General features: G+C 54.0%; 1 protein-coding gene across 1 annotated transcript; it reads left to right on the top strand.

Moving 5' to 3' along the window:
* Positions 1-106: 106 nt before the first annotated feature.
* On the top strand, positions 107-26713 carry AGPAT2 (1-acylglycerol-3-phosphate O-acyltransferase 2). The gene is made up of 6 exons (XM_053282060.1): positions 107-827; positions 20246-20379; positions 21081-21256; positions 22564-22659; positions 23840-23912; positions 25072-26713. The coding sequence occupies exons 1-6, from the start codon at positions 628-630 to the stop codon at positions 25236-25238; spliced, it is 846 nt and encodes a 281-aa protein (XP_053138035.1). The 5' UTR covers positions 107-627; the 3' UTR covers positions 25239-26713.
* Positions 26714-27170: the final 457 nt, after the last annotated feature.

Below are 27170 nucleotides of genomic sequence, written 5' to 3'. Positions count from 1 at the left end.
GCTGGGGATGATGGGAGTTGTAGTTCAACCACCGCTAGGGGGTGGGGGCCGAGGTCGTGAGCTCCTGGTGCAGAGCCCGGGCGAGTTCTAAGTGTGGGCTGGGAAAGAAGCTTCCTTGGCGAAAGCACAGACGTTGTCCGTCGTAGTAGTAGTAGTAGTAGTAGTAGTAGTGGGTCTCCTCTGGGCGGTCAAACAGGTCCCGCAGGTTTTGGAGAGCGGTCGAAGAGGCCTCGCAGGTTTTGGCAGGAGGCAAGCGCGTGCCTCTCTCTGCCTCGGACGGGCGCTCCTTCTTGGGCGGCGCGCACACGGCTCATCGTCGGGCGCCCCGTCGGAGGCACCTCGTCGTCTAAGCGGCGGGCTCGGGGCGCGCGGAGGAGGAGGAGGAGGAGGAGCGGAGTCCGCGCGCGGGCGAGGCAGCGAAAGCGAAAGGCGGCCGGGCGGGGGCGGGCCTGCTCGGCGTGGCCGCCCCTTAAGGGACGGGGCGAGGCCGGGGAGGAGGAGGAGGAGGAGAGCCCAGGAGGCGCCGCCGCCGCCCTCGCAGAGGAACTTCCGCGCGTCTTCCCGACAAGCAGCAGGCTTGACCGGGAGCTCGCCCCGCGCCGCCCTCGGCCGCCGCCGCCGAGCAGCATGGACTGGGGCGGGCCGCTGTGGGGCGCCGCGGCGGTGGGGCTGATGCTGCTGGCGCCGCTGCTGCTGCTGGAGCTGAGCCCCGCGCTCAAGTTCCGCGCCAAGGTGGGCCTCTACTGCGTGCTCTGCCTGCTGGCCTCCGCCCTCACCGCGCCCGTCTGCCTGCTCTGGAACCGCGGCCGGACCGTCCACAACATGCGGTGAGCCCGCGCGGGGGGCGGCTGGGCGCGGGCGCGCGGCGGCTTTGGGAGCCCGCCCAGATGTGTGGGGCGCCCCCTTCCCCGCGCTGGGGAGCCTTTCCAGGGCTGCTGCTAGGAAAGGGTTCATGGCTGCCTGGGTGCAGATGATCTCGCCACTGACTGCCCAGGACGGGGGCTCCCCAACTCCAACTCCCATCATCCGCAGGCGCTGATCTCTGGGGACCGAAGTGTGGGAACCCCCCGCCTGGACCCAGAGAGAGGGGGCTCCTTTCTGCCCATCGAGTTCGCTCCACCTCGCCGCCTAATGCCCAGAGCCCGGGTTGCGCGCGTGTGATTGCGCGTGGCGCAACCGCGTGATCCAGGCCGGCGGCTGTGCGGGGACTCCAGGATCTCGGCCCGGCTTGGAGGGCTGCCGCCCCCTGCCGGGATCCTCGGGGCACGCCCCTCTCGGAAGCAGGCTCCGGTTCCGGCGTGGTGGCTCTGTCGGAAGGAGCCCTGCCAGAAGTTGTCCCCTTTGCTAAGCAGGGTCCACCCTGGTTTGCGTTTGAATGGGAGAGCACGTGTGAGCCCTGGAAGAGGTTTCCCCTTTCGGGGACGGGGCTGCTCTGGGAAGAGCGCTTGTCTGCAGAAGGTTCCAAGTTCGAAGCCGCTGCCAGTCTGGGTAGACAGTACTGAGCTAGATGGACCAAGGGTCTGACTCGGTAGAAGGCCGCTTTCTAGGCTCTAGGGGTCAGGCTCCGGGGGTGATGCTTCAGGTGGTCGCTCCTGGGACGCTGGGAAGGGCTGGGTGGATCTCTGGACACAGCAAGTGAGCCCTCCTGCTTAAGGAAAGGGTGCAGTTGCGTTGGAGCAAGCCATGATGTGTGGGGGCTGTGTACATTTTACTCCAGGGGTTCTCAGCCGTGGGCCCCCAGAAGTTGATGGACTACACGGGGATGATGGGAGTTGTAGTCCAGCAGCCTCTGGGGACCCGCCTTTGAGAACTCCTCGGAACATGGCAGGACGCTGCCTTCTTCTGTGGAGTCAGACCACCGGTCCTGCATGCTCAAGATTGTCCACACTTGTCTCAAAGGCTGGTTGTTGACTGCAAGAAAGATAAAGAAAGTATTGTCTGCCTTGATCGGCATCGGCGCTCTCCATCCCCTAAGGGATGCAACTGCAAACCAACATGCACCCTACTTAGCAAAGGGGGCAATTCACGCTGGCTACTGCAAGACAAAATCTTCCCGTTTCACTCAGTTGTTTTATTGTGAGCTGCCCAGAGAACAATTTGTTATGGAACACAGGAAGCTGCCGTATACTGAGTCAGACCCTTGGTCCACCTAACTCAGTATTGTCTTCACAGACTGGCAGCGGCTTCTCCAAGCTTGCAGGCAGGAGTCTCTCTCCGCCCTCTCTTGGAGATGCTGCCAGGGAGGGAACTGGGAACCGCCTGCCTGCCTGCCTTCATTATTAAGCAGGATCAGCTGCAGCCACTGCTAGATGTAGGGTTAGGGTTAGGGTCGCCCGCCTCTCCCCCTGCGCCTGCAGTTCAAGGACCTCCTCGATCTTGACAGCTCTGCTTCTGCTCTGCTCTGTGAAAGCAGGAGCAAGCCAGGGCTTCTCCGTGAAACAAACCCTTTGCTCCGTCCTCTTTGACGCCTTCGCTGTTTGAGGATTTGCTGTAGCAACACAAACATGGAGCACAGACTCAGCCGTGTTGCGGGGAAACGCGGCTCTTCGGCGTCCAGGTTACGGGGTTCTGTCGCCGCTGCCATTGCCTCCAGGCCTGGCGTCCTCACAGGCCGTGGCACCTGAATTCAGAGGCTTCACCCTCTGCACTCTGGCCCCTCTTTCAGGCGTCCTGGGGAGCGGCCGCTGGAGGCCACGAGGGAGCAGCCGGAAGAAATCATGAGCTCTTCTTGTGACCTGGCTGGTTTCCACCAGCATCTCTCCTGGCATCTTTGGCGTCCTTGTCGGGTGGGGCTGAAGGGATGGGCCTTGCCCTGAGGTGCTTGCAGATCTGGGTTTCAGGAGCCCGAGATGGCTTACAGTAAGACGCCATCATATTTATTCCAAAGTGTTGGTTGAAGTTGTCTCCGTCCCACCCCGGTTCGTGCTTCATCAGATACCACTTGGGTGCAGCGGGGCTGGGGAGTGTGTCTAGAGTGAAGGGCCTAACCCCAGCCCTAGGCACTGTGGAAGCGGGTCAAGAGAAGCCCATTTGCCAGCCAGCCTGCCTCCCCAGTGTCCTGTGGCATAATTTACTTGGTGATTTCTGCAAATTGCTTTGTCTGGTCATCTTGTCAAGTGCCCCTGTTTGGCTCTCGCCTTTTTTGGGCTGGCTCCTAGCTTCAAAGAAAATTTCTCAAGCTTTTATCGATTTATGTACACTTTGATATCCCACTCTTCCTCCAAGGGGCCCAGAGTGGTGTAGTGAGGATTATGTTTATCCTCACAACCACCCTGTGAGGTAGGTTAGGCTGGGAGATGTACGACTGTCCTGAAGTCACCTGGTGATTTAGGCCTGCTGAAGTTGCTGGCCAGGAAATCGAGCCTGTTTCATCATGTGTGTTGTGCAGTTTGTGGGTTCTTCCTGGGCTCTGAGAATCTGGCCGTCTGTTGTTCTAAGCATCTAGCTCTCAAGATGACAGCAGCGCTAAAAAATGTGTGCAGCAAAGCAAGTCAATTTTGGTTAATTTAATGGAGGAGAGGTCTCTCAATGGCTACTCGTTGGAGGGCTACAGGCCACCTCCAGCCTCCAAGGCAGGATGCCTCTGAGTCCCAGTTGCAGGGGAGTAACAGCAGGAGAGAGGGCCTGCCCCTTTCAGCTCCTGCCTGTGGGCTCCCCAGAGGCATCTGGTGGGCCTGTGTGAAACAAGATGCTGGATTAGATGGGCCTTCTTGGGCCTGATCCAGCAGGGCTCTTCTTAGGTTCTTAAAGCTCCAAATTAACACACACACACACCAATCTTATTTTGATTTTTGGAAATATTGGATTTTTGTTTGTCTTTGACGGTGAGAGATTCTGTGGGGTGCGACTCACACGAGCCATCCTCTAGTTGCGTGTCAAATCAAATACTTTATTACAGCCACAGACTAGTACAGTAATAATAATAATATACATACACATAGAAGCCTAACAGAGTGAACCACAAAAGTTGTAATGTAATATGAACAAGTTAAACCTAAACACAGAGCGGCTAAATTAAATTCTGAATGAACTCCTGGCGAGTCTTGCTGGCTACCAAAATAAACGTAGCCACATTCTCAGATATTAAATCATTCTGTTCAGCTAGAAGATCATCAGGATAAGAGTCTGTGCAACCTGGATGACCACTTGTAAAAGGAATTCTGTGTCTGTGCTGTAGAGCTCAGTGAAATTGACCGTAGAGGAGCACACGAGCCGTAGTTTTGATATCTCCCAATTACAGTGGCAAAAACATTCTTTGTCGGGAGTTTTTGAAACATCTCCCTTCCAGAACTGCTGTTTGTAAAACATTGCAACATGCCAGCGTCAAAGCTCTGCGGTATTTTGGCACTGTAACCGAGTGAAGATATCTAGCAGGGTTGAAACTTGGTTACCCAAATAGACACCAACAGGAATGGAGCCCGGGTCGATTTGTTGCTCCATATTGTATATTTGTTGTCTGAGGTTTGCCCTGGCATTTTCATACCCCAGGAAGAGAGAGGCCACAGTAGTTCAGCCTCTGTTTTCCATCCCAAGGGGTAGACGTCTAATAGCACAGACGGAGCGAAACCTGTGCGGTGGAAATTGTGGCCAGCATTAAACGCTTTAAATTAAAGAAATTCTTTTGCCAGAACTCAAGGATGCTAATCGATACTCTGGCCAGTGGCCTCCACTTTAAGCCACCCTGCTTCCAGGCGAAGGGCAGCACGAGGCCCACCCTGGGGTGCTTGGGTAGTGTCCCTCACAACTTTAGACTCTGCGGATTCCACCTTGGAGAAGTTGGCAGACATGCCAGGTTGTGCTCTGTCAAGGAGCTGTGCTTGAACTTGGGCAGAAAAGTTTTAGAGCACAGGGGGCAACTTGAGTGACCCTAGAGTTTGAATTGCTAGTGCATTCTTGTGTCCGTTCTGTGTTACGTATTCTCTCTGTGCGCACCTTCTACCCGAGTCTTGGAAGATTACACCAAGGGAAATGGTTTGGGTATAATTAATTTCTAAAGACTGTTCACCACTATAGTTGGCAAGAGAGTGTAACGCTCTTCCTGTTGGCATGCTAGTTGGGTGTATTCATGAAAACTAGTATAAATGTTCGTATGTTGCTTTTAAATAAGGTTTTCAAAGTAAAGTGTGCTGTCGAGTCGATGTCGACTCCTGGCGCCCACAGAGCCCTGTGGTTGTCTTTGGTGGAATACAGGAGGGGTTGGCCATGGCCTCCTCCCGCACAGTGTGAGATGATGATGCCTTTCAGCATCTTCCTAGATCGCTGCTGCCCAATATAGGTACCAGCGGGGATTCGAACTGGCAACTTCTGGTGTGCTAATCTAGTCATTTCCCACAGATACTGTCTGACCCCCCAAAAGGCTGGCGCCCTATAAAGGAGTGCAAGGGTGGGAGATGCCAGCAACTGCCTCTGGAGGGATGCTGTGCTGGGGTTGGAGAGGGCCGGTCGCTCTCCGCTGCTAAATAGGAGAGCCACCCTTATCTGGAAAGTGCTTCTTGGCTCCGGCAGCCAGGGGATCTTGCAGGGATGACCTTCACAGCAGTGAAAGGGTTTTGGCTCGTGACCCTCTGTGCTGATTTATAGTTGGCAGCATGGGGTGGGGGCTCTCTAGCGTCGCAGGCAGGCATGCCGTGGAGCGTTTGTCTTCCTAACGGCTGGTGTGGGAAGTTGTGGTGGTGAAATGTCAATGCCTCCCTGCATGTGTGTGGAGGATTTTCCTTGAGTTCCAGTTAAAGCTATTTCTAGCTTGTTTTTCTACCTCCAACAAAGCCCATAATCATTGCAAGAAATAACTTGCACACAATAGGAGCCAAACAAGGAATGACGCCCAAATCAATAAATTAAGAACGGCCCGGACAAACCCTGAAACTCCTGTGTGGCCAGTGCGTCAAATGCTCCCCAGAAAGCACCCTCTGGAGATGGAGGCTGGTGAAGCATTTGCGGGTCATTTGGGCCGCTCCACGTCCCTGTCAAGGAGGGCCTTTTCTGCTCCCCAAAAGGCCCCAAACAGCAAAGATCGGGATTGTGGCTGGGGCTGATGTCTGGAGTACCACCAATTGGGAAGCCCTAACGCCTGGGCCGTAATGGCTGAGCCTGTTGGGAAGCCCTCGTGCCCAGGAAAGCGTCCAGCGTGAAGATCTCTCAAACACCCTTGGCCACGTCTCCTTAAAAGCTGCAGGTGATGCCACTGACCTCCCAACCTGAGTGAGTGAGTGTTTGCGTGCACGCAAATCCTTTTCTGCAAATCCCGTGTTTTGAGTAAGAAAGGGTTGGCCGGAGACTTGATGCTCCACCCTCTGCACCATGCTGCCAGTGCGTTGCTGTAGCTGAAGAACATGCTTGTGTGGAGCAAAAGGCTTCTCCTGGGTTGTCTGACCATGAAAGCAAGGGAGTGCGTTGGCGACCGGTCTCCATCCCCCACCCAAATGCATGTGCCTGGCTCTGGGGTTGCACTGGGGTTTGCATTGCCCCCAGGGACGGTGGGTATCCTGGCCCCGTCCGTGTGTGTCCCTCTCTCCTGCCCAACACCTGCCTGAGTGTGAGCTCGATGAAGCAGTAATGGGCGTGTGAGCTCTGGAATGTGGCTGCTGCTGCTGTGTTTTATTGGCAGAAGCAAGCCGGGCCGGGAATGTGCCTAACTTTGCAGTGTCTCCCTAGGACCAAGTCAAGCACTTCCTTGCTGCATCGGGCCAGAGAGCCCGTAGAGTTCAGGGCTGCAGCCAGCAAGAGCTTTCTGGAGGGCAGAGAGAGGGAGGGTCACCGAGCACAAAGGCTTCTGGGGTTTGTGGTTCCTCTGCAGTCATAAGGGCTGCCCTGGCGGACCTCAGACTTGGGTCCTTGGATGTTGTTGGACTACAATTCCCATCATCCTCACCAGCCCCAATGCACAGCCGCCGTTGGGTTTGAAAGCCCACGGGCTAGAAATTTGCTTTCTATGTGTTAGTTTTGTTGTGTTTATACGTTTTTTTCATAGTTGCTTTTTATATGTTACCTTAAAAAAAAGGTTGCGACTCACAGGACGTAAAGTCACCTAATTCTTGCTGTAAAAATAGTTTCTGTAGCGGTGGCTGGGTGGGTGGATCTGTGTTTCTAGGATTTGCTATTTCTAGGACGCAAGAGGCTCCTGAGTAAGTGACCGCCCCTCTCTGGTGTGGCTACCTGCTCCCTCCTCATCCCAGCTAAGCGGCTTCCTCTGCTAATCTGCGGGGCTTCCAGGAGAGCTTCTCTTATGCCACTGACCCTCTGCTCTCCTCCTTTTACTTGGAGCAGCAGGAGGAGGAGGGAAACTGAGAAAGCAGACCAGGGGGATGAGGAGGTTGGGCAACCGCTTTGTTAGCCCATTGGTCCACGCTGGAGGAGGCTGCTGGGTGTCAGAAGAGCACCAAACCACTCCACCTTGGGAAGCTGGCAGCCTCTGGGGCGGAATTGCGACACTTCAGCTGGGCAGTTGCTGCGGCTTTGCCTGGAAACTTCCCCGCCATCGTTGATGTTCAGCTCTTTCAGTTGGAGGGAAAGGGGACAGCGGAAGCAGGGGCGTAGCTGGGCGGGGGGGGGGGGGAGGCGGCCCGTGTTTGCCCCCCTCCCTGGCAGCCCCTCAGGAGTTGGGGGTCCGGGCTCTCGGAGCTCATCCGCTCAGTTATAGCTACACCCCTGAGTTGGAAGTAAAGCTTTTGAGCCTGGAACAAAAGGCTGGATTCTTCCCTGAGGGAGTAGGAGGTGCATTTGTTTTCAGGGGGGGGGGGGGAGAGGGGTGTGTGTATGTGTACACATTTGTTTTGTTGAGTCTACTTGGGCACAAACACACACTCTCTTTTGTTTGCTCGTGAGCTGTTTCAAATGGCGGAGAGTGTGAATCGGGAGTTCCCCACCTTGGGTCTCCAGATGTCCAGCTGTTGTGGCGGTGGATGATGGGGCCTGTAGTCCAACATTGTCCAAGGATGATGGGAACCCCTGATCCAGCCATAGGCGGTCAGGGTGTGTAAAAGTGAGAGTTGGCTGGGGCCCGGTTCTCACGGGGGAATCTCAGTCTCCTCCTGCCAGTGCTAATAAGACTTGGCATTTATCAAAGCGTCCACCTGGTAAGAGACTTGTTCTTGGTGTTCACCTCCAGCCTCAGACGGAGGCACGATGCCTCTCAATCCCAGTTGGGGGGGCGGGCAGCAGCAGGAGAGAGGGGGCACGCACGTCCCTCTTGCCGGGTGGGCTTCTCGGAGGCATCTGGTGGGGAACTGGGGGCTGCACTAGATGGGCCTCCTTGGGCCGGATCCAGCAGGGCTGCTCTTAAGAACATATGTCATCCTGCCATACCCTGCAAGGTCGGCCCTTGGCTTTGCCCTTCATCACAGAGCCTGAGTCCTCCGAGGCTAATATAGCTTGTCTGGGGTTGCCAGTGACCTTTGGGAGGAGAGTTTTGCAGGCAAGGAAACTGAAGCACAAGATGTCGGATTCCAGACCTCCCTCCTCACACAGGAAAGGAGGCGTGCCTTCTTCATCAGCGGAAGCCTCTCTGCCCATGGGTGCCTCTTCTTCGCTGGAGGGAAAAGGCTCTCTCGGCTCAGAGCAGTCGGGGCCAAGAGCGCTGCCGTCTGTCTCTTTGTCTGCTAAGGACAGCTACCCACCTGGGGTGCCGTGGGTTGGCCTGCTTGTGAGCTTCCTTGTGAGAGGAGAGCTGGTCTGGTGGCAGCAAGCATGACTTGTCCTCTTAGCTAAGCAGGGTCTGCCCTGGTTGCATATGAATGGGAGACTATATGTGTGAGCACTGGAAGAGATTCCCCTTCAGGGGATGATGGAGCCGCTCTGGGAAGAGCTGAAGGTTCCCAGTTCCCTCCCTGGCAGCATCTCCAACGAGATAGGGCTGAGACAGATTCCTGCCTGCAACCTTAAGAGGAGAAGCCGCTGCCAGTCTGTGCAGACAATCCTGAGCTAGATAGACCAATGGTCTGACTCAGCATATGGCAGCTTCCTCTGTTCCTTCCCTAGCGATGTTTCCAGGGTTCTGGCCCAGACTCCCCTCTGGAACTAGGTGAAGGTTCGCTTTGCTGCAGTTAGGTGGTGACTCAACTGTGGACATAAAGCTGTCGGAGGGAGGGAGGGCGGGCCTGGCACAGCAGGGCTCCTCTGCCTTCTGCGTAAGCCAATTTCCTCTTGTGTCAGTGGAGTCAAAGAGGGTGAAAGGGGAGAGGAAGTCTCTGGTAGGAGGCTGGCACAAGAGCCACGGTCATGGCCTGCCTCCGGGTCGGGGCTCTTGTGCTCGGTACCCAGCAGGCCAGAGGTTGCCGGTTCGAATCCCCACTGGTCTGTTTCCCAGGCTCTGGGGAACACCTCTGTTGGGCAGCAGTGATACAGGAAGGTGCTGAGAGGCATCATCATCATCTCAGACTGCATGGCCAACCCCTCCTGGATTCTACCAGAGACCACCACAGGGCTCTGTGGGTGCCCCGAGTCGACACCGACTCGACGGCACACTTTTACTTTTTACCCAGATTCTGATAAGGAGGAGTCAGAGGGGTGAGACCACCTTGTCAAGGACAGCAGAAGAAGTTCAGGAGGTGGTTTTAGAAACGTCTGGTAAGAAAAAGCCGGGAGTGGTTAAGCCCCATCTCTTACACCCCTCTCCATTCCCATTTATTTATTTAGTTAGGGTTAGGGGGTGGATCGGGCCAGCTACTCTCCCCCTGCTCAATAAAGAGAGTCACCACGTTTAAAAGGTGCCTCTTTGCCCAGTGAGCAGGGGATTCTTACAATACGGTTTCGAGCTCTGTGCACGATACTCCAAATGTGGCCGCACCTTAGATTTGTGCCGTGGCATTTATAGTACTGGCACTTCTGTTTTCAGCCCCCTTCCTAATGGCCACTAGCATGGTGTTTGCCCCTTTCACAGCCGGTGCTGCCGCCCAGATCCCATCACCTGGGCTCTTCATCTTGGAGGGACGTGGCGGGGCCATCATTTCTTTGTTTCCTTCCCCAGGGGCAGCAGAGGGTGTCTGGGAGGAGAGTGCTTCTCCAAGCCAGCATCCTTTGCGGCCTGACACAGGGAGTCTCTCGGCTGCCACTCTGGCTGGACCCCACTCGAACCGCCCCAAAGTGTGTGTGGGTGTCAGCCCCACATGAGCCAAGAGCGCTGCTGGCTGCTGAAGTCAAAACGGGGGTGGGAGGGAATTGAGCGTCTCTGCTGTGGGTGCAAACACACCCTTTGCAAATCCGGGCGGTCTGGTTTTTCCTCTCTTCCTTGGCTAGAGACGCACTGGAAACTTGCTGTCTGGCCCAGCGAGGCGCTCTAGCCAGCACCAGGCTGGATTAATAAGTGCCAGGTTCAAAACACAAGTTAACTGGGGCTCAGAGAGGAAGACGGAGGGACCAGGTTCAGAATATTTATTTGAACTTCTAAGCAGCACGGAATGCCTTTTAACAACACAAAAACAAGTTCTCAATGTGCTCTGCATCGCGAGAGAAAACAAAAGAGGGTCCCATGTCTCAAAAGGGTCTGCAAAATCTAGAACGGTGTGCTTGGAGCAGTGCACATGCTTAAACCTGCATGGGCAGGGAACCCGTGCAGCACTGCACACCCTGCTGGATGAGGCCAAGGGCCTGGCTGGCCTCTTTCAAGCAGGAGTCTGCTTTGGACACTCCCAGGCAGGCAGAGCAGACTGGAGGAGGCTGCTGCCTCTTATTTATTTGCTCACAGCGCAATCTGGTCATCTTGGAGAGGAGAGCTGGTCTTGTGGGAGCCAGCATGACTGGTCCCCTTAGCTAAGCAGGGTCCAACCTGGTTGCATATGAAAGGGAGACTAGAAGTGTGAGCACTGGAAGAAACTCCCCCTCAGGGGATGAAGCCGCTCTGGGAAGAGCTGAAGGGTCCAAGTTCCCTCCCTGGAAGCAGCATCTCCAACAAGAGAGGGCTGAGAGAGAGACTCCTGCCTGCAACCTGGGAGAAGCCGCTGCCAGTCTGTGAAGACAATACCCAGCTAGGTGGACCAAGGGTCTGACTCAGTATATGGCAGCTTCCTATGTTCCTCTGAGGTAGACACGGCGACTGCGGCCCAGAGACCCGTCTTCCATGAATCGGAGTCATTTGAGGGAAGGCAGCAAACTTGCTTCCCTGCCTGGCTTCCTGCAGCAGGCAATCCTTATCACCCCGCGCCCGTGAGGTGCTGCTGCCACTTCCGAGCCGGTTCCCCAACTGTGAACGTGCAGAGCCGGTTGCTGCTTCTCCACTCTTTGCAAATGGGCCAAACGAGGCAGGGAGAGGGGACTCTCCCATAGGTGATGCAGTAATTAGAGGGGGGACTCGAACCCAGACCTCCAGGGTGCCAGGCCCTGAAAAGTGGCAGCCATCCCAGGGGTTAAAGCCAGCAGGTCCCTGGCTGAGGGGCTTCCTGTCTTGCAGGGTAGCCCCTTTTGGCGGAGGCAGATGGGGTCTCCGCTCTGGAAGGCGCCTGGCTGCTTTTGCCGTCCCAGCTGGCTCCTCTCCAAAGTGCTCGCTCACCTCACCCGAGGCTGTGCTTGTGCCTCTCCGGTCGGGTCGCCCGAGGGTTGGGAAATGGACTCTGCCCTCCATCTGGTGAGACCAGAGTGGCGGAGAACGGGTGCCCTGTGAGCTGGGTTGTGCGCTGTTGGGCTAATGAGTAACCGGCCGCTCCCTCCCCTTCCTCGGCAGCCCAGTGCGGGGGTGTTCGGGGGGGCGGATCCTTGCCGGCCCTTGTCTCTGACCCTGCTCTCTCTCTTATTGTGTTGGTTTGTTCTTGCAACTACGTCCCTCTCCCCAGGCCCTGAAACCTTTGGGGCTGGGCAGGCCCAGGGGCCGCTGGCCTAGTGGTCAGAGTGCTGGACTAGGTCCAGGGAGACCCGAGTTCCAATCCCCGTTCAGCCCCATGAGACTAGCTGGGTGACTCTGGGCCAGTCACTTCCCTCTCAGCCTAGCCTACTTCACAGGGTTGTTGTGAGGAGACACAAGTATGTAGTACACCGCTCTGGGCTCCTTGGAGGAAGAGCGGGATAGAAATGTAGTAGTAGTAGTAGTCGTCGTAGTAATTAATGCAGATGGCTGTGCCTTACTCTCCAGCCCCCTGAGCCTCGCCACACAAAAGCAAATGTGTAGGGCGTGGACGGCTGCACCATCGCTGTGAGAGAAATGCGGAGGCGTCAGTTTGGCTCCCGTTTGCTGTGTGGGCGATAAAGCAGTGCCCCCATCGGACGGAAGTTGCCTCCCTGCAGGTGGGCGGCTGATTCAGGCCTCCCCATCATCTGCCCCCTGGGGTTGCATCCTGCCCAGCACAGCTGGGAGAGCTGCTAAGGAAGAGCCCCCCCCCCAATTAGCTGCTGTTCCCTGTGGGGTTAAGGGCTTGTCCTTTAAAAGCGGGGAAAGAGACACTGTGTAGAAAGGAAGCCAGTAATCCTCCCTCCCTCTTGCCGCTGCTGTCCTCTGCGTCTGCGGAAGGGACAAAATCCGGGACTCTGCCTAGCGAGAAGCCACCTCTGTGCAGGAGCTGCTTCGAAAGGCGGGATGTGGAATTCGTCATCATCGACGAGGAGTGTACTGTGGACTTCTGTCCATGGTGCTCCCAAGCGAGCGATAGAGCGCAGTGCTCCTGGGAAGGGATGTATAAACAGGACTAGGCGTCGGAGGGAAGGGTTCCTTGGAAACCTTATGCTAAATCACAGGTTAGAACATAAGAGCAGCCTTGCCGGATCAGGCCCAAGGAAGCCCATCTAGGCCAGCATCCTCTTTCACACAGTGGCCCACCAGATGCCGCTGCTGGAAGCCACAGGCAGGAGTTGAAAGAGGCAGGCCCCCTCCCTCCTGCTGAGACTCCCCTGCAAGTGGTACTCAGAGGCATCCTGCCTCTTAGGCTGGAGGTGGCCTGAAGCCCCCCGACTAGTAGCCATTGATAGACCTCTCTTTCATGCAGTTATGCAAGCCCCTCTTCAAGCCACCCAGGTTGTTGGCTGTCACCACATCTTGTGGCGGAGAATTCCACAAGTTGGTTATGCGTCGTGTGAAAAAGTACCTCCCTATGGTGTAACCCTGCAGTGAACGTAAGAACGGCCCTGCTGGATCAGGCCCAAGGCCTATCTAGTCCAGCATCCTGTTTCCCACAGTGGCACAGAAGATGCCTGGGAGGAGAGCTGGCCTTGTGGTAGCAAGCATGACTTGTCCTCTCTGCTAAGCAGAGTCTGCCCTGGTTTGCATTTGAATGCAGAATGAGTTTGGTTCTAGGTGGCAGCATCAAGGCTGTGTGTGCACATGTGCATTATTCTGTGCCACTATAGATACAAAGTACACACACACCACTCATAAATATGGAAGGAAAGAACTGTATTTTACACTTCTGTTTAGCTGTCTTCTGTTTTAATAGCAATTGTCTTTGCCGTTGGTGGTTAAAAGTGGCCTAAAAGTGGTTAAAAGTAAGAATGAAAATAACTCCCTGTCATCTAAGTTTGGTTTAAATTGGAATTTGCTCTTTTGCTGTAAAATGTTGATTGTCTGGTTCACTTGCCCCTGTAATTGGATAGCTAGTCCCAGTAGGCTTCCCGTTTCCTTCCAGCTCTCCTGGGGAGTGGAGCTAACACATGCCTTGGCTTAGCCCAACTAGCTGCTTGCCAAAGTCAGAGTGTTGAATAAGGGTCTTAACTGTAGATCGATTAATTTGTACATTTTTGGACCCATCCCTTGGAGCTGATTCAAACCTAAAGGCAGGTAATAGTATCAGAAATGGATAGATAAACATAGGAAGCTGCCATATACCGAGTCAGACCACTGGTCCATCTAGCTCAGTATTGTCTGCACAGACGGGCAGCAGCTTCTCCAAGGTTACATTCAGGAGTCTCTCCCAGCTAGGGTTGCCCTATTCTGGCTCTCCAAATCTGGGCGCCTCATTTGCGTATTATGTAAAAGAGCTTGAAAATAATTTCTGAGTAGAAGAGGGACTGCACGTTTTGCTCCATAACTCCAGTTGAACCAATTCTACGAAAAGGAGCCAGCATGGTGTAGTGGTTAGAGTGCTGGACTAGGACCGGAGAGACCCGAGTTCAAATCCCCACTCAGCCAGGAGACTTGCTGGGTGACTCTGGGCCAGTCACTTCCCTCTCAGCCTAGCCTACTTCACAGGGTTGTTGTTGTGAGGAGAAACCTAAGTATGGAGTACACCGCTCTGGGCTCCTTGAAGGAAAAGTGGGATATAAATGCAAAATAATAATAATAATAATAAATAAATAAATAAATAAAAGCAGCACAAGGGAGACTAGGAAAGGCCCTATTGCTGTGCTTGAGGCAAGGTGCAAAGTGCACCAGGCCAGGAAATTTAGGACCGACAAAAAGGACACAGGAACATAAGAAGCCACCATACAGCGAGTCAGACCCTTGGTCCACCTAGCTGAGTATTGTCTACCCAGACTGGCAGCGGCTTCTCCAAGGGTGCAGGCAGGAATCTCTCTCAGCCCCATCCCGGAGTTGCTGCCAGGGAGGGACCTTGGAACTTCCTGCATGCAAGCAGGCAGGAGCTCTTCCCAGAGCGGATTCCCCATCCCCTGAGGGGGAATCTCTTCCAGTGCTCACACATGGAGTCTCCCATTCAAATGCAACCTAGATGCTCTCCCCAGAGTGGCTCCATCCCCTAAGGGGAATCTCTTCCAGTGCTCACAAGTCTAGTCTCCCATTCATATGCAACCAGGGTGTACCCTGCTTAGCTAAGGGGACAAGTCATGCTTGTTCCAACTTTTTCGTACTGCGCATAATTAACCTCTGGAGTCCTCTGCCACTTGATGTGACGGCCACTAGCTTGGATGGCTTTGAAAGGGGCTTAGACCAATTCATGGAGGGCAGGCGTGGATGGCTTTAAGAGTGGTTTGGATAACTTCATGGAGGAGAGGTCTATCAATGGCTACTAGTCAGAGGTCCACCTCCAGCCTCAAAGGCAGGATGCCTCTGAGTCCCAGTTGCAGGGGAGCAACAGCAGGAGAGAGCGCCTGCACATATCTCTTGCCTGTGGGCTCCCCAAATTCAGAGCTGCTCACTTTTAGCCCACTTTTAGCGCACCTTAGATGGGTCCAGCTTTTGCCTGAGGGGCTGCTCGTTGGTTACATATGGACCACCTGCCCACTCTGCTTTTCCACAAAAGCAGTTCCCAGAGTGGTGTCCACAGCAAGAGCAAGGAGAAGATGGTTCTCTGCCCCCAAGAGGCTCCCAGTCTAAAAAGAAACACAAGGCAGACGCCAAGAACAGCCACTGCAGGGATGCTGTGCTGGGGTTGGATAGGGACAGTTGCTCTCCCCGTGAGAGCCGCCATTTTAAGAAGGTGCCCACCTGTGGCCCAGTGAGAGGGGGCACCTTAATGAGGCCGACCTTTGCCTGCCCCCTCCTCAGCTCATTTATTATTTATCAAGCACCTGTCCACCCTGCTGTTCCACGAAAGAAGTTCCCACACAGCAAAAGCAAGGAGAAGACGGTTCTCTGCCCTCAAGAGGCTCCCAGTCTTGGGAGAAATGCATGGGAGGGGTAGCCCCCGGGCTGAATGGAGACACTTGCTCCTCTCTTCCCAACTATGAGGGTGCCACGGCCCTGTGCCTCCTTCATGTTGGAAAGCGAGCTCCCTGCCCAGGTACCATTGGTGATTTCCAAGCCCTGTGCCACACAGAGGGCCTGAAGATGGTTTCCTGTCTCAGAGGGGCTCGGAGTCTTTTTAAAAACTGGGAGCCAGCGTGGTGTAGTGGCTAGAGTGCTGGACTAGGACCGGGGAGACCCGAGTTCAAATCCCCATTCAGCCATGAATAGTAGCTGGGTGACTCTGGGCCAGTCACTTCTCTCTCAGCCTCACCTACTTCACAGGGTTGTTGTGAGGAGAAACTTAAGTATGGAGTACACCGCTCTGGGCTCCTTGGAGGAAGAGCGGGATATAAAATGTAAATAATAATAATAATAATAATTAAAAGAGCTAAAATGCACTGGGTCCCACTGCCACAAAACTTGCCACACAACTGCAGCTATACATAATTCTGCAATTGCTGAATACTGTTTCTTGCTATGTGGAATACCGCACAACTGGTTTATCTCATCTACCAGAAAGATAGTGCCCAAGAGTTGTGGGGGTGGAGAGGGAAGCCAGCTGCCAGCTCTGAGCATGCATTGGTTTTTGGAAGTCAGATGCTAACCCGTTCAGGACAAAGCCTGCCCAGTAAAAGGAAGAGCTGGAGGACGGCGTTGTATTTTTAAAAAGGAAGTTGAGCTGCCAGACCGTGCCTAACACAACCATATTCCATGAGTTGTGCATTATGTAGATCACATGAATTATTGGCTAGCTTTAAGTGTGCTGTTTTGACAGGTTTTCATTTATTTTATCAAAGGTTAAGTATTGCCACCATATATATAGATGGTTTGAATGTGGCTGGGTTCCCGGGTTGCACTGGAAATCCCCCTCTCCCCGTTTCAACGGTTGTATGTGGAAGTAGAAGCCCTCGATTCGGTCTCGGGATGCCTCCCCCTTCGTTTCCAGTCGCCACAAATCTCCAGCCCAGGTTGCTTTGGGAACATGGAAGGTGTTCATGGCAGGTGTGGTTTACTGGAGTGCTGGTCGCTGTTCTGAAGTAGCCTCTGTCCTGAGTTTCAAAAGGGATGGAGAGTCCCATTTGAAGACTTTGCTCACATTTCTAGTATTTTGGACTTAAGAAAAGAGGATTTCCCTGCATTTCATTGCCCTGGGGTTCACGCCATCTTACATTCTTCCTCCTGGAGTCCCAAGTTGGGGAGGAGAGCTGGTCTTGTGGCCGAGAGCATGAATTGTTCCCTTTGCTCAGGAGACTCTGCCCTGGTTGCATTTGAATGGGAGATTTGATGTGTGGGCACTGCAAGAGATTCCCCTTCTTAGGGGATGGAGCCGCTCTGGGAAGAGCCTCTAGGTTCCCAGTTCCCTCCCTGGCAGCATCTCCGAGATTCCTGCTGCCTGCAACCTTGGAGAAGCTGCTGCCACTCTGTGTAGACAGTCTTGAGCTAGATGGACCAAGGGTCTGACTCAGCTTCCTGTGTTCCATGTACACTCTCACACTTCTTAAGGAATAGTCACCAGAAAAACATTAACTAAAAACCCAGCTTGCTTCATTTTTTGCTTTGGCAGCCATGGATTGTTCGTAATGAATTTTTATAAAACAACTGTTTAGAAATGGGAAAATCCAACGGGGAAATAAAACATGGGTAGCTTTTCAGCTGCACATCGGCATGTTGCAAGAAGGCATTTTGAAAGTTGGAAGCGTCCGCTGTCTCCGTGTCACGTGTCTTGTTTAAATATAGCTGTTAAGAGTGTCTGTAGGGTCCTGTGCCAAACCATGCGTCTTATCCCAGGAGGATGTTGGAGCAATACAGCTTGCTTGGCTGGCTTTGAGAAACCCCCCTGAGTGACTGCTGTGCTGGTTGTTCCAGAGCAAAACTTGACCTTTTGGGGAAACTGCGGGTGGGTGTGTGTGTGTGTGTGGCAAGAGTTGCTGAAAGATAAAGACACTCTGTTTGAGCAAAAAGATAAAGACACTTTGATAAAGACTGTGTGCAAAATCCAGCGAACAGTGGCGAGAGTGCTCCCTGCAAACCCCCAGAAGTTGAACGGTAGCTCAGCTTTGCACACAGACGGTCTCGGGTTCAGTCCCTGGCAGCATCTCCAGGTCGGGCTGGGGAAGACCCCTGAGCCCCAAACCCTGCTGCTGCCAGTCAGTGTAGATACGGAGCTAGATGGACCGAGGAAGGGGATGATTCAGCAGAAGGCAGACTCTCCTTTCTACCACCGTTCCTCCCATAGGTAAACGGGTGCCAAAGCTGCAGCTGGCCTGCTTGTCCAAGCTTAACCGCCCATTCCCGGATGACTGGATGTAGTCTAGTTGTTTTTTTGTGGAAAACTGGAACTTGTGAGTTTGGGCTTATTGAGCTTCAGTGGGCCGTATTACAGACACGGTTTGTGTTGTAGGAGCTAGAAATGATTCTTCCGTTGCTGTTGGTTTAGGAAGTTGTGTTGTGTGTTTATACGGGGCTTTTGGCTTCCACTGTATGGATTGGGCTTCTGGGAGCCTCCTGTGTGGTCTTATACAAGCTAATACTCATTTCAAGGAGCAGGGGAAGGTGTTGATCCCAGCTGCTGGGAGTGCCTGCTCCTTCCCTGACCGGGGCCAGGTGAGAGTGTCCTTGCCCGAGATGTTCCCAGCCTGGAGGGGAAGGTGGAGACGGGAGCCTCTTCAGGCCTAACGGGCAGCTCATCCGCACATCTCCTGATGCAGAGAGCATGGCCTCCCGTCCCTTCCTGGCCCTGCTGTGTTTGGTTTCTTTAAAACAAAATGTTTTAGTTTTCAACAAGGCAGTGGTTGTTTGTTTAAATTAAAACTTACTTTAGTTTTTCAACAATACATTCCACAAAGCAACCTGGAAAGAGTCGAGAGAGTGAATGAATCATGTTTCAACACGAAACTGAAGCACCCGCAAAAGCAAAACATAACCCAGGAAGCAAAAAAACTGGCTGGCAAACCTTCCCGCTGCTCTTCATCCACAGAAAGCGGCTCCCTTGGAGACCCATTCAGACATGTGTGTGGTGTGACTTGGGGACTTGTCTCTCAACCCCTTTTTAAAAGATTGTCTCGGGCTGGTCTGCTCCTGGGAGTAGCCGCATCCTTCAAGGAAAGGAGGTCGGTTTGGGTTATGATGTTTCAGGCCCCTTTCTTTGACCAAACCACAGGTGCATAAAAATATCTGGGGCACTTCCACCTGGATTAGTCTGGATCCGGTACACTTGCAGTCTGGGGGACATTCCTGTGCCTAGAAGGAGAGCCATGCCCGCAAGCTTGGGGCCCTATCGTGTACCTCCTGGTTGGCATTCCAGCAGAGAGCCGTGGGGTGGGGTGCCGGAGAGTGGTGGCCCCACAGCCTCTCGCATTCATTCCTGGCTGGCCACTTTCCTAGCCCCCGCCCCGTCTTCCAGCCTGCTCGAGATCCCGTGCAACCTCAGAGGCGCCAAGGAAGAGTCTGCCCCTCACGTGTCAGTGCTGTGGATGGGGATGAGAGGAGGACCCCTGTGGCAGGCAGACCCCACACAGAAGCCCTAGTCGGACACTGAGCCGCACCTGCGTCCAGACGCCTGAACGGGAAGGTGTGTGTTTGTGGGCATAACTGTGCCTGCCTTCATCAGACCAGCCTGAGACCATCTTTTAAAAAGGGGTTCAGAGACGGGTCCCCTAGTCACACCACACACTGCGGCCAACATGTCTGAATGGGTCTCCAAGGGAGCCGCTTTCTGTGGGTGAAGGATGCCTCTGAGTACCAGTTGCAGGGGAGTAACGGCAGGAGAGAGGGCAGGCCCCTTTCAACTCCTGCCTCTGGCTTCCAGCAGCGGCATCTGGTGGGCCACTGTGCGAAACAGGATGCTGGACTAGAGGGGCCTCCTTGGGCCTGATCCAGCAGGGCTGTGCTTCTGTTCTTATCTTAAAAGTCCATCTTAAAAAGTTGACTTTTAAATTGAACGCAGGCCTACTGAAATGCAGAACTGGTGTATCTGTGTTTGACATGGGGATAGGTGTGCCTGCATATAGATGTGGACACGGCACACGGGGACCGGATGAGTCTCTGCGGATGGGCAGAGACTCGGTGGCAGCAGAGCCCCTGCCTGCCATGCAGAAGGTCCCAGGTTCACTCCCTGGCAGCGTCTCCAGGTGGGGCTGGGAAAGGCCTCTGCCTCAAACCTTGGAGAGCTGCTGCCAGCCAGTGTAGGCGGCGCTCCGCGCTTTCTGTGTCCTGTGCTGAGTGTGAATGGTGCTGAACTTGAACTGGGGCGGTGGGGGGAGCCAGGAAGGATTCCGAGAGGTTTCGGGTTCTCAGACCCGCAAAAGGGCCTTTTCGGTTGCTGCCCCACTTCTTGGGGACTCTCTTCCCCTCCAGATTCGTTTAGCCCCTTCCTTACTTATCTTCAAATCTCTATTGAAGACTTTTCTTTTTTGCCAGGCTTTTGCCCTGTAGTTTACCTTTTTTAAAAAAAAGTTAATTTAGTTTTTAATTTAGAGTGTGATTTTTAATGTTGCCTTGTTTGCATGGTTTTGTGCACTGCCTGGAGTCTTCGGAGTGGGTGGTATATTAAATGTTTCTAATAAATAAATAAATAAGTAAATAAAATGTGCTTCTAGAATGCAGGCTGCATTTCAGGGGGGAAAAACAACAACCAGGCAGGTTTCTTCAGGAGACGGGGCTTGAGAAAGCAGGCTGACCTCTTGCGCTCTCTCCTCCTGCCCACAGGATCATCAAGAACGTCGTCAGGAGCTTCAAGTACCTGTATGGCCTGCGGTTTGAGGTGAAGGGTCTGAAGCACTTTGAGATAGAGGGCCCGTGCGTCATCGTCTCCAACCACCAAAGCATCTTGGACATGATGGGTACGCTGACTCCTACGCTCTTCGGCGCAGGCGCTGGCCGTCCAGGCCAGCAAATGGCCACAGTTTGCAACTGATTCTAGGAAATGTTCTAATTGGCGGATAACCTCATCGCTAAATTGCTCCGTTGGATAAAGGCAAGGGGCTGGTTTTTAGTCAAGCTGGATGTTTCCAAAGCCTCCATGTGGATTTGAAAGAGCTGCAAGATGAATAGAAGCTACAGTCTGGGGAGGAGAGCTGGCCTTGTGGGAGCGAGCATGAATGGCCCCCTTTGCTAAGCAGGGTCTGCCCTGGTTTGCAATTGGATGGGAGACTACGTACGTGCCCTGTAAGAGAATCCCCTTGGAGGACGGGGCTGTAGCTCAGAGGTAGAATATCTGCAGGCTTGCATGTCGACGGCCCCAGGTGTTCAACCTCTGGTGGCGTCTCCAGTTAGGGCTGGGACCTGGGAGGGACTCCTGCCTGCAGCCTTGGAGGTTTGCTGCTGCCAGACAGTGCAGGCAATCCTGAGCCAGGTGGGCCCAGGCCCTGACTCAGTACAAGGTCCTGTGCAGTGGGCTGGCTTGCGAGGAAGCCGTTGGGCTTCCCAGGCCGCAGGACTGACTCTCTGGCGATGGGGCAGGCCTTGACCGGCGAGGCAGAGAGCCGTGAGTCACGGGGCAGGCCGGTCCCCGCAGTGCTGACCCTTCTGTCCTCCTCCGCAGGGCTGATGGAAGTCCTCCCGGACCGCTGCGTGCAGATCGGCAAGCGGGAGCTGCTGTACTTTGGCTCCGTGGGCCTCATCATGTACCTCGGCGGCGTCATCTTCATCAACCGGAAGAGCACCAGCAACGCCAAGTCCGTCATGTCCGGGGTGGGCCAAGCCATGATGAGTGACAACGTGCGTGCCGCGCTCGGCCAGGGCTGGTCTGGGTGGCCGGGGCCTTTCCGTCTCTCGTGTGCCTTCGAAACCTCCCTCCTGCCAAGCGCGGGGCCTTTAAAACACCTGGGCCGGGGCGGGGGGTGGGAACTGGCTACATCTTCAGCGCTGCCTTGCAAAGAATCGTGCAAGCGCCTGCTCACGCTCGAGAGATTTGGCTTTGGTTGCTCTGAGACTGTGGCTTTGGCACCCCGCGCAGCTTGTGTGCCACAGAGCCAGATGCTGCCAGCCTGGTGGAGTTTGGACCAGCCTTCTAGTCCCAGGCAGGCAGCAACGCTGGGAAAGCTAGGATCTCTCCCACAGAGGACCTTGCGCTATGAGCGGATCTTTTTAATCCGCTGGATTTTAAATAACCTTGCAAACGGAAACCCAAAGGGCATTGCCGATGGAAGGCAATGGAAACAGAAGCCCGGACCGAGAGACCACCTTTGTTAGTACCTTTTGGGGATCTGGGAGGGAGTCTGAGGTCTGGCAGGCAAAGGGACAGGGGCTCTTGTCATGGTTCGGAGGGAAGGCCCTTGGAAATGTGTTTTGCAAGAACCCTCCAGGACACTCCAGGGCTCCCGTGGCTTGCCGCCCCGCAGATAATTAACAGAACCATTGCCATCTTCGGAGATTGCAGCTCTATTTAAAAATTTAAAAACCCTTTAAAAACATGTCGGCAAGAGGGGAGACTTCAGTGCCCCTCTGGAGCAGTCCTGCCTCTGGCCCTTACAGGCCTCTGCAAAGGAGGAGAGCTGGTCTGGTGGGAGCAAGCAGGACTTGACCCCTTAGCTAAGCAGGGTCCTCCCTGGTTGCATGAAATGAATGGGAGACTAGAAGTGTGAGCACTGGAGGAGATTCCCCCTCAGGGGATGGAGCTGCTCTGGGAAGAGCAAAAGGTTCCCAGTTCCCTCCCTGGCAGCATCTCCAAGAGACTCCTGCCTGCAACCTCGGAGAAGTGGCTGCCAGTCTGTGAAGACAATACTGAGCTAGATGACCAAAGGTCTGACTCAGTATAGGGCAGCTTCCTATGTAACAGAAAGCAACTTGGCGTGTTCCTAAAAAGTTCTTGGATCTTTGGCCACAGTGGGAGTTGCTTTGTGTGGAGTTACCGAGAGTAACGGTGGGAAAGGACCCCCAACTCTTCACCCCCTTCTCCACCCCACCCCCCACCAAGGGCTCTTAATGAGAAATGTTGTTTGAGCAGGGGGGGTGGGGGGGGCTTAAACTCGAGGCTGGCTGGCTGTGAGTGGTGACGTTTTGTCCGTTCCTTTCCGAATGCCCAGGTCAAGGTGTGGATCTACCCGGAGGGCACGAGGAATGGAAACGGAGACCTCCTGCCCTTCAAAAAGGGGGCTTTCCATCTGGCTATCCAGACGCAGGTAACTCTTGTTGGCCGCCTGGCAGGCCGCTGTCCGTTGCGCACCGGGATTTGGATGCTCCGTTCCGGAGGAGTTTTAAGATGCGTTTTAGAGTGCAGGATGATGCACCCAGCCCAAGATGGTGTGGGATGCCTCTTGGCAGGGAGCCTCACTCCGGCTGCCTGTTCCGCGAGCAGAGAGAGGTGGAGGGGGGCTCCCCTGCCTTTCTGTAAATGCTTACAAGCATGTAGCCATGTGCCATTGTGTCCTGCCCTGCCAGTCTGGTGTCCAGCGGTATACTGCCTGCCCAGGGAGGCTTCATGGAGCCATCATGGTTGGTCAGACCTCCTCCACCGTGAATCCCCGTCCCAGCCATCTAGACGAGTGTGGCCGTCTCCACCTCTGGTGACAGCAACTATGCACGAGATTCTTGTGAAGGAGCTTTATTTGATTGTTATTATTTTTTTTGAATGACCTCCCTGTCAGTTTGGTGGCCCTCAGCTCTAGTATTGAGAGGTGGGGGAAACCCGCCCCCCTCCCATCCGCCCACAATACGACGTTTACCATTTGGCAAACCTCCTCAGTACAGGTTCTCAAACGTCTTGTCCAGCAGTGTCTAGGGATCGCAGTATGAGGACCCCTGCTCTGGTGTTTTCCCCCCGCCCGCCCATGGGTCGCTCTTCTGAACTCTCCAGCTCCCAGCCCTCGAGCCTTTCCCTGTGAGGAGATGGCTTGGCCCCTTCGTCGTCCTTTGGGCTGCCCTTCTTCGTCTCTCTGCAGCAACGCAGAAAGTGGCAACTCTGGCTCCTAGTCCGGATGGCAATGGTCCACCTCCAGGCTCGGGGGGGGCGGGGGCAGGATGCCTCTGAATCCCCATGGCAGGGGAGCAGCAGCAGCAGCAGGAGAGAGGGCCTGCCCCTTTCAGCTCCTGCCTGCGGGCTTCCCAGAGGCATCGGGAGGGCCACGCTGGGAGACAGGATGTGGGCCTAGATGGGCCTCCTTGGGCCTGATCCAGCAAGGTTCTTATATTCTTAGCAGCAGCAGGTCTCCTTGAGGTAACTAAGCTTTGTGTATGTGTCATCTTATTTATTATTTATTATTTCTCTGTGTAAACTGCTTTGGAAACATTTGTTGAAAAGCAGTCTCTAAATATTGGCTGTTGTCTCATGTGTTGTTCCCCCTTTCTGGTTTTTGTTCCCAGGTTCCCGTCATCCCTGTCGTGTATTCCTCCTTTTCTTCGTTCTACAACCCAGCAAAGAATCTCTTTGCGTCAGGTACAGTCATGGCGAGCCGGTGGTTCCTGCCCCACCACAGAGCGGGCCCTTTCCTCTGGCATTGCTGCAAACCGGTCTCTGCGGGGATAAATAAATAAGTCACGGGGACACCAAACAAGCCACCCCCAGCTCCTCCCCTCTTTTCCCTCTGCCTGCAAAGGCCCCCCCCACCCCGCTCAGTGCCGGAGAGGAATGAAGAAGTCCTGACCGGCAGTTGAAAGGGCTGGGAGCAGGACAGGCCGTGGAGGGCTGTTTGTGTCGGGGGAATGGAGCCCGAGGTCATGCTCTGCCCTCGCTCTCTGGGCAGCCACAGGGACCGCAGGAGGGAGGGGAACCGGCAGCTGCTCTGTCTGTGCACGAATCGGCTGGCCAGCCGGGACCCCGCCTGCTGCTGCGGTGGCCTTCTGAAGCCGAGAGCCGCCAGCTTGGTCTAGCCTCCGCCGCTGCCGGCAGCTCTGGGCTCCTTGCCCTGATGAGGAGTCCATGCTCCCAGCATGTGGACAGAAATGCTCCTGCAAGGCTGGGCTGGCGTCTGCCTCGCACCCCCCCCCCCCCCCCGGCTGCTCTGGAGGCCGTGTATTTATGTGTATACCTCCCAAAGCCTCCAACATAAAAAGGTTAAAACTTTACAATAATTTGAAATTTGAAAACCATGTTGAAAACGATTAAGAGTGTAAAGCCTGGGTTGAAGAAGTTATTTCAATTATTTCAAACTTGCATTGGATAATGATAGGTTTATACTGTGGAATTTATTGAATTTATATACTGCCCAACATCGAAATCTCTAGGGATCGAAATCTCAGAATGAAAATATAATATAAAACATTTAAAATTCATAAAAAGATGAAAATCTTAATAGGTGAAAACACACAAAAATTTAAAAATTAGATTTCAGTTAAAAGCCTGGGAAAACAGGTACGTCTTCAGGGCCCTCCTAAAAACAAACAGAGAAGGAGATGCTCTTATTTCAGCAGGGAGCGAGTTCCAAACCCTGGGGCTGCCACAGAGAAGGCCTGGTTTTTAATGCGTGTATCTTTTCATTCCCGTGTGTGTATATACATTTGTATAAAAGAGGGTAATTATACATACGTGAATGAAAATATCAGCACCTTTGGGAACTCTGGCTGTGACCTTCACTGCGCCCCTCTCCCCTCGGCAGGCAAAATCCAGGTGGAGGTTCTGCCCCCCGTCCCGACCACGGGCTTGACAGCTGCCGACGTGGGAGACCTCACCGACCGATGCTACGCCACCATGAGGGAAACCTTCTTCAGGCTGTCGGGAAGGACCGGCGAAGTCAACGGGGCACCCCCCACCCTTGCCGAATGAGGCACGCACCTGGCCGGGGGACCCCTCCTGGTTGCCAAGTGCTTTCCAGTGGCTCCCTTGCGTGGAGCCCACACAGTTTTCCCCACAGTGTTGGGGTCCTTTTTTGAGCCCAGCCCGGGCGCGATGATCGCCCTCTCACTTGGCAACATTCCTCTTCTCTTTCCCCTCAGACCAGCTACCACCAAAGAAGGGATTGAACTCGCTTTGCCACCGTGACTCTGTTTCTTCTGCTTCGGGAAGGAGCCGCGGTCAGTGGCTGCCAAAATCTGGACGAACTCTCTTTTCCTGCTCACTTGAAAGGGGTTGAATCCCAGACGTTTGGTCTCCCCCCATTAGGAGGTTTTGCTTGCTGCTGCTTTTCGGGGTACTGCACAAAGAGGGGTGCGAACGTCTTGCCTTCTTGTTTCTGCGCTGGGTAGTGGACCACAAAATAGCCCCCGTGGAAATCTAGAGGACTGTCCTGTATTCAAGGATGGATCCAGTAGTTTGGGGCAGCTGTTCCCTGGGAGGGGGAGGAATAGAGTGTGGGAAACCAGTAATGACTCCTGTTTGTGATGGGGGACGCTGGTTTCTGTCTAGGGTTGAGGGTGACTTGGGCCCAGGGGTTGGTGGAAGGCGCGCACTTCAAGTGAGGAAGCACTTTCGGATGGCTTTGTGCAAAGGATGGTCTCCAGAAACGCTTCCTTGAAGCTTCATCTTGTGAAAAGGGAGCCGGATGGTAAAATGGCCCGAGGGGTGGGTCATTTCCATGTTAGCCTGGTTCAGTTCTCTCCTGTTTTCAAAGTGCTGCTGATAAGTTATAGGTAGGTCTTTCTGAAAGGGAACCAAGGGAGTGACTGTCTTCAGGGTCCAGGTGGGTGGGATGAAATGAAGGGCTGGTTCTGTGAACAATGTTTTCCAAGCAAAGGTTCACTGTTTCTGTAGGTTTGGTGCCTAGCCGCAAAGGGAAAGCATGTTTACAGTCCGAGTCCCCTGAGTGACGTGTGTACTTCTGGGGTTGGGGTAGCAGCCAACGCCACGAGGTCTTGAGTTCAGAAGGATGTTCCCAAACCATCAGGGCATGGATAAATGTTTGATTGCACAAACTAGTGTGGATTAAATGAATCTTCCATTCAAATGCTCTGACTTGCAGATCTGTTGAATGATGGCTTTCACTTCACTTCCAAGAATTTAAATACCAGAGAGGGTACAGCCCTGTAGCTGACTCTTATCCTCTGGGCATCAGTGGGCTTATCCAAATTCTTCTAGGACTAACCCTTTCAGGGCCCAATCCTCCTTCCCTGCTTTTGATTGTGACCTTGTTTGTGATTTTTTTTTGTTTGGACCTTTTGGGAGGTGACTTCGACCTCAGGTCCCTGCCCCTACCACCACCAAAGAGGGGTTAAAGGGAAATGCACACTTTCTGTGGCACATATAAGAGACTGCAAGTCTGACCCACATTGGAAATGTGGAATAAATGCAGCTTACAGACAGAATGCCTTTTTTCCTTTCTAAAGACCTGAAATGGCTGCAGCGGGGTGTGTGTGTGTGTGTCACTGCTTGTGATGCGTATCCATCCCGTTATTGCTTCTAGTCAAATAGGTCTTGGGAGCCAGACAAAAACCTGGTTTTGGCCACTGGAGTAACAACTGTCCAAAAGTAAGGGGTGTGTGTGTGTGTATTGGGGCAGGGTGTATCACAGGAAGCAAACCACTTTTACCTCTCCCTTTAATACACTTGGAGGTTGACCTCTTTCACACGCCCCACTTTCCCCAGAAGCACGGTGGGGCTTTCCTCTGGGTGCAACGTACTCTCAGACAGTCCTTCCTCAAAAGTGCCCCCCCCCCTTTCCTGGTCCCCCTGGTGCTTGTTTGTGTAACCGTACATCAGAGCAGAAGTTCTGACTTCCCGGCCGGTAGTTGTTCCTGCCGTGCGATGTTCCACTCCTCAGAG

This window comes from Hemicordylus capensis, chromosome 17 (assembly GCF_027244095.1).
Source record: "Hemicordylus capensis ecotype Gifberg chromosome 17, rHemCap1.1.pri, whole genome shotgun sequence".
Lineage (NCBI taxonomy): Eukaryota > Metazoa > Chordata > Lepidosauria > Squamata > Cordylidae > Hemicordylus > Hemicordylus capensis.
Note: the sequence above shows the minus strand (reverse complement) of the source record. Positions and strands in the feature narration are given on the sequence as shown.

What these genes read in the sequence shown, in the direction of transcription:
- AGPAT2 (XM_053282060.1), top strand. Translation starts at nt 628, where the DNA reads ATGGACTGGGGCGGGCCGCTGTGGGGCGCCGCGGCGGTGGGGCTGATG. An exon ending in CGGACCGTCCACAACATGCG is followed by an intron (nt 828 to 20,245) that starts GTGAGCCCGCGC and finishes TCCTGCCCACAG; the next exon opens with GATCATCAAGAACGTCGTCA. An exon ending in AAGCCATGATGAGTGACAAC is followed by an intron (nt 21,257 to 22,563) that starts GTGCGTGCCGCG and finishes CCGAATGCCCAG; the next exon opens with GTCAAGGTGTGGATCTACCC.